General features: G+C 44.8%; 1 protein-coding gene across 1 annotated transcript in view; it reads left to right on the top strand.

Annotated features, from left to right (window-relative positions):
• The window catches only part of cgnb (cingulin b), a 28,099-nt gene extending 18,158 nt beyond the window's left edge, over positions 1-9,941 (top strand). The window contains 7 exon segments of the mRNA XM_042076670.1: positions 686-715; positions 1,269-1,356; positions 1,476-1,688; positions 1,994-2,080; positions 2,503-2,751; positions 9,763-9,801; positions 9,803-9,941. Of these exon segments, the coding sequence (XP_041932604.1) occupies positions 686-715; positions 1,269-1,356; positions 1,476-1,688; positions 1,994-2,080; positions 2,503-2,751; positions 9,763-9,801; positions 9,803-9,937 (841 nt within the window). The 3' untranslated portion in view covers positions 9,938-9,941.
• Positions 9,942-10,000: the final 59 nt, after the last annotated feature.

Below are 10,000 nucleotides of genomic sequence, written 5' to 3'. Positions count from 1 at the left end.
TGCATGTAACCTCAGTGGTATCTACCCAAGTATTCCATACATTATACACCCCACAGCATAGCACTAGGCTTCCCATTAAGCCCTTGCCACTCCTACATAATATCTGACACGCTTGTTACGAGAACAGCACCATGTGGTTGGTGTTCAGACAGCCTAGAGATTGCTTTGTTTGCAAAGCTCATGTAGCTTCAGTGCTTATTCCCAATGTGGTATCAAGGAACAAGTCATTCCGTATAGGGGATGTTAAACATTAAGCTGTTGTAGTGTCACGCTCCAAACTATTATGCAACCTTTTTACTAGCTATGTGAAATTCAATGCAGATCTTTTGTATATTTGTGCCATGTTATATTATTATTATTATTATTATTATTATTATTATTATTATTATTATTATTATTATTATACATAATGTAGGCTTTTCAACTTTATTTGAAGCTATTATTTTGAAATAATGTAGCAGTCATATACTGTACAGTAAGTCACTTTGGACAAAAGCATCTGCCAACATAAACATTTTCTCATCATATGCTCCTCCGGTGACTTTGTTTCCATTTTATTGTAGCTCGCCAACCTAACCTCCTGCTCCTTGGTGTTATTTTTAATGGACTGTGTGTTCTTATTTGTTTTCTCTTTTTGCATGCCACTGCCTCTACCTCTGTCCATCTGTGGGTTTGTATCGGTCAGAGGGGTTGTTCAGCGCAGAGTGCCTAGAACGTGAGCGCCCACTAGCAGACTCCAACACTAACCCACCAATCGCATCGTGACGATTAAAAAAAAAAAAAACTTACCAGAACTAACTCAATCACATCAGCCAATCATGCTCAAATCCAATCACCTATGACCTATAGGATATTTTATAGGATTTTATAGTCTTTTAGTAGTTTTGTGTGTAATAGTATGTAATTGTGATTTTTTTTTTGTGTGCATTAGGAGTATATGTGAGTGTGTGTGTGTATATAGATTTAATTGTATGTACAGTATGTGTATAAACACTGTAAGCCCTGATATATATGTGTGTGTGTGTGTGCATGTGTGTGTGTTTTCGTAGTAGTAGTTGACTGTGTGATCCGGTATGATTATGTGTTAGCAGCTGAAGATGTGATTGCAGGATGATCGAGTTTGATTGCCGTTGAATTACCCTCCCTGAGTGATCCTGAGTGTACATATGCAATCAGTGTGTTTCCCCCTTAATCAGCGTGTGTATTTCATCCCCGCGTCAGCGCGTGATTGTGAAACCTGTCCGTGTTTGTCCTCTTCACCTACACAGACTGCATAAGGTGCAGGAGGAGAAGAAGGAGCTGGAGGATCGGCTGAAACAGATGTCCGTGTCAGAGGAGAAGAACGCTCTGCTGCAGGTAACGCCCACGCTTATTCACTGTCGCGAGACACACACACACACACACACACACACACACACACACACACACACTCAAACGGAGATGTTCTGATGATCCTGCTGTCATGGCTACCGCAGGAGCTGCAGAGCTGCCGTGACGACCTGAAGCGCGCTCAAGCAGAGCTGGACCAGCAGAGGGCGGAGTCGGTGAAGAAAGGGGACGAGCTTAAGGCTGCCAGGGCGTCCAGTGAGGAGCGGGAGGAGAAGTTGAAAGCTGAGATTGACAGCTGGAAAGAGCAATCACAGAAGAACCTGGACGAGCTGGAAAAGGCACTAGAGAAGGCCAAGCAGGTAAAATCAGACTCGGATAGGCACATAAGCTTCTCTAGGCTACTCTTCATTTACATACTTGAATTTCCCCTTGGGGATCAATAAAGTATCTATCTATCTATCTATCTATCTATCTATCTATCTATCTATCTATCTATCTATCTATCTACTGATAACCTCAACTATTTTCCTTGTTCATCTTTCTTATCCATTCATGTCTTCATCCATTCATTCATTTCTTTCATCCATTCATTCATCTGTTCATCCCTTCATCCATGCACCTGTTCATTCAGCCTATCCGCCGCTCCTCTCATTCTTCCCACCAGGCCCCAGTCAGCTCCTCCCCAGACCTGGGCACAAACCTGGAGCTGCAGGAGGCCAACACGCGCCTGCGAGAAAGACTGGCCCGCATGGTAAGAGAGAGAGAGAGAGAGAGAGAGAGACACACACACACACACACAGAGACACACAGACACACACACACACACAGAGACACACACACACACACACACACACACAGTTGTCCATTCTCTCAAGGTTGCTTTGCTGTGGTTGATTCATATAGTGCATACAATGCTTTGTGTTATAGAGGATGTGTATGCAAACTCACACGTCATTCTTGTTTATTCTCAAACATACTGTTTAGTACATTCAAGCACATATTTTACACACGCACACACACACACACTCTCAGTCTTAGGAGACCTAGGCTAGGATGATAGCTACAGCATACGCATAACAAACACTCACTCTAGTCCTGCTTTCTGTCTCTCTCTCTCTCTCTCTTTCTTTCTTTCTTTCTTTCTTTCTTTCTTTCTCTCTCTCTCTCCATCAGTCGCGTCTCCACTCCAGCTCGGGTGGCAGCTCAGAGGCAGAGCAGGCCCTGGAGGAGGAGAACCGGGCCCTGCGCGGCCAGCTGGACGAGGCCCGGCGAGGAGCCTCTCGGCTGGGGCAGGAGCGGGACGAGCTCAGCCGGAGGCTGGAGGAGCGCGAGCGCGAGAGGGAGGCGCTGCGCAGGGGCAAGAGCGACCTGGAGGAGCAGAAGAGGCTGCTGGACCGCGCCCTGGAGAAGATCAACAAGGAGGTGTGTGTGTGTGTGTGTGTCAGTGTGTGTGTGTGTCAGTGTGTGTGTGTGTCAGTGTGTGTGTGTTTGTGTGTCTGCGCGTGTGTGTGTGTGTGTGTGTCTCTGTGAGTGTGTGTGTGTTTATGTCTTTGTAATTTGTCATGATTCTGAAGATACCACTTCCTTTGTTTACCTCTCTCTCTCTCTCTCTCTCTCTCTCTCTCTCTCTCTCTCTCTCTCTCTCTCTCTGAGCGCATGTGCGAGCGAGTGGGCGGAGTGCTGCGAGTGAGACGCGTGAGTGTGGCCGCTGTGCCTTTTTTCACTGTTTTCTCTACCTCTACTTACTTTTATATTTTTTTTCTTTGTTTGGGTGGTTTGGTTTGGGTTTAAGGTTAAGGTTGGGTAGGTTGCTGTTAGTAGTTCGCTCCGTTTGCTACTTATACCGAGGCGTCTGCCCCCACCTGGGAGCATGGCGGCCTTAGGTACAGGAGTGTTTGGGTCCTTAACACGGCGACATGCCATTAAAATAACAGCTAATGCCAGCGTTGAAGAATGTAGCTTGGCTGTTGGTGAGATGGTCGGTCACGACAAAATCCTCTCCGCGGCTCGTATGAACCGGGCTGTTGTTTTGTTTCTCGAGACGGTAGAGTTGGCAAATGATGTGATTGAAAGGGGAGTAGTAATTGATGGTGTTTTCACCCCAGTGCTACCTTTATCATCACCCTCTAAAAAAGTATTTATTTCAAACATTCCGCCCTTTATCAAAGATGAAATCCTGATTGAATCTCTTTCCCGTCATGGCAAATTAGTATCACCGATAAGGAAGATAGCGATTTCAAGTAGCAATCCACTCCTTAAGCATATTGTGTCGTTCAGACGTCAGGTGCATATGATTTTAAAGGATAATAAGGATATAGATTTTACTCTGAATGTGCCCATAGAGGGTTTTCATTATTTGGTGTATGTGTCCTCCTGTCAAATGAAGTGCTTTGGGTGCGGCCAGGTTGGCCACCTAGTGCGGGCTTGCCCAAACGGTACAGACACTCCCGCTGAAGGCGAGGGTGAATCCAATAATGAACAGCCCCCCAGTATTAATGTTCCCAATGGTGAGGGTGCAGAAGCTAGTGGTGTTCAGGCAGAGGGAGGGGAGGAAGGTTCCTCAGCCGAGGTGAGCCTCCCGTGTGGGCCTACCCTTGCGGAGCCAGCAGGGGAAGATGCATCCCAGGCTGAACCCGACACCCAGGCTGAACCCGAAAGCGTAGATTTTTCCCAGAATAGCGTAGCAGGGGAAGATGATCTGACAGATGGGATTGATTCAGATGACGAAGGTTCTGAAATGGAAGCTGAGGTTGAACCTGTTTTTAAAATGCCCCAAAAAGGTCAAAAGCGAACACAAATGGATGAGACCGTGAAGGCAAAAAAGAAACATGCGCGAGGCCAAAATAAACCCGCTTCGGTAGAAAGTGATTCTGACTGTAGTGTGGATTGTAGTTTGCGCATGAGTGGTTACCCTACTCAAGAATACACTGTGCAGGACATTAAAAATTTTCTGAAAGAAACGAAGCATGTTAGAAATGTTCAGATCGACAGCTTTTTCCCTGATATTGAACAATTCATGGCCAGAACAAAGCAGTTCATTTCTGACGGGCTTTTTTCTAACCCTGAGGTCTACCGTTTAACCAAGTTCCTCACTAAGTTAAATACACTTTTGGGTAAGGACGGTAAATCAAAGAAGGCAGCACGTCCCAAGTAAGCAGAATCATGTGTTTATTCATGCAACTTTTTTTTCTTTTTCTTTTTCATTTGTTTTTGACCATGGGTGATTTTCGTGTAGCTTCCCTAAATATTAATGGGGCTAGGGATCCCTTGAAAAGAGCCCAGTTTCGACTCCTGTCAAGTATTAAGCGTCTAGACGTCGTGCTCTTGCAAGAGACGCACAGTGATGCAAGAAACGCGACTGATTGGGCTCTAGAGTGGGAGGGTCTTTCTCTTTTGAGTCACAACTCCAACGTTAGTGGGGGAGTCGCATGTCTTTTTTCAAAGAGCTTTACTCCCATTTCGTATGAAGTGGTGGAAGTTATAGAGGGAAGATTGCTAAAAGTTAGAGCTGTCTTTGAGGATCATGTTTTTGTTTTTGTTTGTGTGTATGCACCAACTACAGCAGCAGAAAGAGTGGCATTTTTAGAAACATTGTCTACTGTTATAGCTGGATGCAATAGTGATGAATATTTGTTTATTGGGGGGGATTTTAACTGCACAGAGCAGGACATGGACAGGAATCATGTTGAGCCGCATATGCTTTCACGCAGAAAGCTTAGTCAATGTATGCAGACACATGACCTAAGTGATGTGTGGAGGAATTTTCACATGGATCAAAGACAATATACTTGGACTCATGTCCATAGTAATATGATTTCCTTAGCAAGGCTTGACAGGTTTTACTGCTTTAAACATCATCTTAATATTTTTAAGAACTGTGCTATTACTCCTGTAAGCTTTTCAGATCACAGTTTGGTTGTGTGCAGTGGGTTCCTGAGCTCAGTGAAGCCAAAGAGTGCTTATTGGCATTTTAATACCACTTTAACCCATGATAAGGAATTTAGAGATGTTTTTAAAGCTTTCTGGGATGGTTTTTGTGAATGCAAGACATCTTTTATCTCCTTACAACAGTGGTGGGATTTTGGCAAATTACAAATCCAACAACTGTGCAAACAGTACACTCGAAATATCACAAGTGACAGAACCCGGTCAATTGAAATGTTGGAAGCAGAGTTAGTAGAAATTCAGAATTTGGCTTACTCTACTGGGGATCATGATGACATTGACAATTTGGCAACCAAGAAGGGCGCCTTAGCTGAGCTGCTAGGTGTTAATGCACAAGGAGCGTTGGTCCGTTCACGTTTTCAGTGTGTGGATCAGATGGATGTGCCTTCAAAGTTTTTCTTTAGCTTGGAGAAGAAAAATGGCCAGAGGAAATGCATTCATTCTTTGCAATCTGAGTCTGGAACACTTTTGACCAGTGTGCATGATATTCGAAATAGAGCTGCACAGTTCTATAAAGATCTATACGGGAGCGAACTAAGCGGTGTACAGGCTGACAGTGTGTTCTTGAGGGGATTGCCTCAGGTTTCAGAGGAATCCTTGGCTGAACTTGATTCCGCTCTGACGTTGGAGGAACTGGAGAGGGCCCTTCAAGGTATGGAGTGTGGCAAGGCCCCTGGCCTGGATGGAATCCCCATAGACTTTTATAAGTCTTTTTGGTCTGAGGTGGGGGAGGATTTGCTTGCAGTGCTTAACGACAGTCTTGCTAAAGGACTTCTGCCCGTGAGCTGTCGTAGGGCAGTCCTCACGCTTCTACCTAAAAAGGGTGATCTCACTGATATAAAGTGCTGGAGACCCGTGTCGCTCCTGTGTAGTGACTATAAATTGTTGTCCAAAGCACTGGCTAACAGATTATGCAGGGTGATAGATCAGGTCATCCATCCGGACCAAACATACTGTATTCCCAGTAGATCCATTTTTGATAATGTTTCTTTAGTCCGTGATGTCATAGACATGGCTAAAATTTTGGGGCTTGATGTGGGTTTGGTCTCTTTAGACCAAGAGAAAGCTTTTGATAGGGTGGAGCACAGCTATCTTTGGGACGCGTTATATGCCTTTGGATTCAGTGAAGGCTTTATTCAGAAGGTCAGGGTTCTGTACAATGGTGTGGAGAGTGTTCTCAAAGTCAATGGTGGTTTAGGTGCTCCTTTTAAAGTTGGCAGAGGGGTAAGGCAAGGCTGCCCTTTGTCTGGTATGCTATACTCTTTAGCAATAGAGCCTCTTTTGCAGCAAATAAGACTAACGTTGAAGGGTGTGTCTGTGCCTGGATGTAATGTACCTCTTCGGTTGTCAGCCTATGCTGATGACATAGTTCTTCTTATTAGTGGGGGAAGGGATATAGAGATGGTTGTTGACATTCTTAAGGAGTTTGAGTTACTCTCATCGGCCAAAGTTAATTGGTCAAAAAGTGAGGCTCTATTGCTGGGTCAATGGGTGGAGGGAGTGCCCAGTCTCCCAGATCATTTGAACTGGAGGAAAGATGGTTTCAAGTATTTGGGTGTTTTTCTGGGGAATGATAAAATTATGGAGAAGAATTGGGAGGGGGCAGTTGAGCGGGTTAATGGAAGGCTTGAAAGATGGAAGTGGCTATTGTCAAAAATGTCATACAGGGGGCGGGGTACTTATCATTAACAATCTGGTAGCATCGTCCTTCTGGCATAGACTATCCTGCGTAGACCCTCCACCTGACCTGTTGCAAAAAATTCAGTCTGTTTTGGGGAATTTTTTTTGGGATGGGCTGCATTGGGTACCTCAATCTGTTCTATTTTTGCCTAAGGATGAGGGGGGGCAGGGCCTCATACACTTGCATAGTAGGACTGCAGCTTTTAGACTGCAGTTTGTAAAAAGGCTCTTGACAGGGCCTACAAATGTTGCATGGAAGTGTTTGAGCTGTGCAATACTGAAAATGGGTGGGAATTTGGGGTTGGACAAATCCTTGTTTTTGATGAGACCAGATGCAATGGTGTTTTTCAAATCTGCCACCATTTTATCGTAGTTGCTTGAAAGTTTGGGCCTTGTTTAATGTCAAAAGGTTTGGTTCTGCAGTCTCCTTATATTGGCTCCTGAGAGAGCCTGTGGTTGGAGGTGCACGTCTGGATATCTCCTCAACCAATTTCCCTTCGCTTCAGAAGATGCTGTGTGGTGCCAAGATTGTCACTTTGAAAGATGTAGTTGACCGGACAGGGCCACACTTTGGGAATAGGAGGGGGCTTGCTGATTCCATGGGACTGAGATCACTTCGGGTTGTGTCGCAGCTCCTGGAAAAATGGCGTGCTGCCTGCACCTTGGATGAACTTAAGCTACTTGTGGACTATTGTTCAGGGGTGTGTCATCCTGACCAACTGGACCCTTTTCCTAGGCTGGTAATTGCACCCAATTTGGATGGGGTGTACAGGTCCACTTTTAACATCTAGGAGCCCAAACACTATGTTGCTGGATATGGTCACGGGGAAACAGCTGTACCATGCCTGTGTAAAGGTGTTTAATAGGAAGGTTTAGAGAGCAGGGCTGGACACACCTTGGAGCGCTGCTCTCAAACTGAATAGTGGGGTGAGGCCTGAATGGAGAGCACTGTACAAACCACCATTGGCTAAGAGAGTGGGTGACTTACAGTGGAGAATTCTTCATGGAGCAGTTGCTGTCAATGCTTTTGTTTCAGTGATAACACAAATGCTAGTCAGGAATGTCCTTTCTGTTATCAAAGGGAAACTGTCTTTCATGCTTTTTCTTTTTGTTTAAGGTTAAAAACCTTTGTTTTGCTTGCTACAAAGTTTATTTTGTGCGTTCAGTGAAGAGTTCTCCACAGAGATGTTTGTCCTTGGTTTTAAATATGTCAAAAAAAAGACATAATGTATGCAAACTTCTGAATTTTATCCTGGGGCAAGCCAAAAATTGCTATTTATATCACAAGGAGGAATACGGTAGAGAACCTAACCAGGAACTAATGTTGTTGTTCTGTTTTCTGCCCTGGTTAAAGCCAGAGTTTTGGTTGACTTCCGGTTTTATAAGTTAATGCAAAATCTGGAAACCTTTGAGGAGGTGTGGTGTACCAAACAAGCACTTTGCACTGTGATTGAAAATGAATTGCATTTTAGCCATCTTTTATAAAAATGGTTTTATGATCTTTTTTTATATCTCTAATTTGTGATGACAAAGAGTGATTGATTGACCTGTTTTGGTTTTGTAAAACTGGAATAAAGTATGGTTAAAATCTCAAATCTCTCTCTCTCTCCGTTGGTCCTCTTTCAGTGGATGTAGTTGAGACTGATATCGCTCATGTAATGAATTGGCATTAGCTGATGGGATTATATATTTCCATTTGATTGGCATTAGCTGATGGGATTATATATTTCCATTTGATTGGCATTAGCTGATGGGATTATATATTTCCATTTGATTGGCATTAGCTGATGGGGATTATATATTTCCATTTTGATTGGCATTAGCTGATGGGATTATATATTTCCATTTGATTGGCATTAGCTGATGGGATTATATATTTCCATTTGATTGGAATTAGCTGATGGGATTATATATTTCCATTTTGATTGGAATTAGCTGATGGGATTATATATTCCATTTGATTGGAATTAGCTTCCCCTCTCTGCGTCTCTCCTCTTGACTCGACCTTTGGAAATTAGCTCCCCCCCACTGTACATCTCTCCTTCCCTCTCCCTCCTTCTCTCTTTTTCTGTCTATCTGTTTCTCTTTCTCTCTCTCTCTGTCTGTCTGTGTTCCCTCTCTTTCTCTGTTTCTCTCACCCTTGCTCTCTCTTTCTCAGTGGTTTTGCTAATTGGACACATTGCAATTTTCTCTGGTTTCTTGGTTTGTCTCCAGATGAAGAGTAACAATCGGATGGTGTGTGTGTGTGTGTCTCTCTCCTCTCTCTCTCTCTCTCTCTCTCTCTCTCTCTCTCTCTCTCTCTCTCTCTCTCTCCTCTCTCTCCTCTCCTCTCTCTCTCTCTCTCCTCTCTCTCTCTCTCTGCTGTATGTGCGTGTGTGTGTCTCTCTCTCTCTCTCTCTCTCTCTCTCTCTCTCTCTCTCTCTCTCTCTCTCTCCTCCTCTCTCTCTCTCTCTCTCTCTTTCTCTCTCTCTGTGGTGCGCGTATGTGTCTCTCTCTGTGTGTGCGCGTATGTGTCTCTCTCTCTGTCTGTGTGTGTGTTGTCTCTCTCTCTCTCTCTCTCTCTCCTCTCTCTCTCTCTCTCTCTCTCTCCTCTCTCTCTCTCTCTCTCTCTCTCTCTGTCTTGTGTGCGCGTATGTGTCTCTCTCTCTGTCTGTGTGTGTGTGTCCTCTCCTCTCTCTCTGTATGTGCGTGTGTGTGTGTGTGGTCTCTCTCGTGGTGTGCGCGTATGTGTCTCTCTCTCTGTCTGTGTGTGTGTGTCCTCTCCTCTCTCCTCTGTCTGTCTCTCTATCTGTCTGTGTGTGTGTCCAGATGGAGCTGATGATGGGGGACTCGCGCCAGTCGGTGCAGGACGCTGCAGGCTCAGCTGGACGAGTTCAGGGATCGCTCGCGGAGAGACCTGCAGGACGCACAGCGCCTCAGCAAGGACCGACTGACAGAGCTGCAGAGAGTGCAGGCCTCCAACAAGACCTACAGGAGGAGGTGAGACAGACAGACAGATGGATAGAGAGACAGACAGAGAGACAGACAGACAGCTGGCTAGAGAGAC

The sequence above is a fragment of the Alosa sapidissima genome, chromosome 21 (genome assembly GCF_018492685.1).
Source record: "Alosa sapidissima isolate fAloSap1 chromosome 21, fAloSap1.pri, whole genome shotgun sequence".
Taxonomy (NCBI): Eukaryota; Metazoa; Chordata; class Actinopteri; order Clupeiformes; family Clupeidae; genus Alosa; species Alosa sapidissima.
Note: the sequence above shows the minus strand (reverse complement) of the source record. Positions and strands in the feature narration are given on the sequence as shown.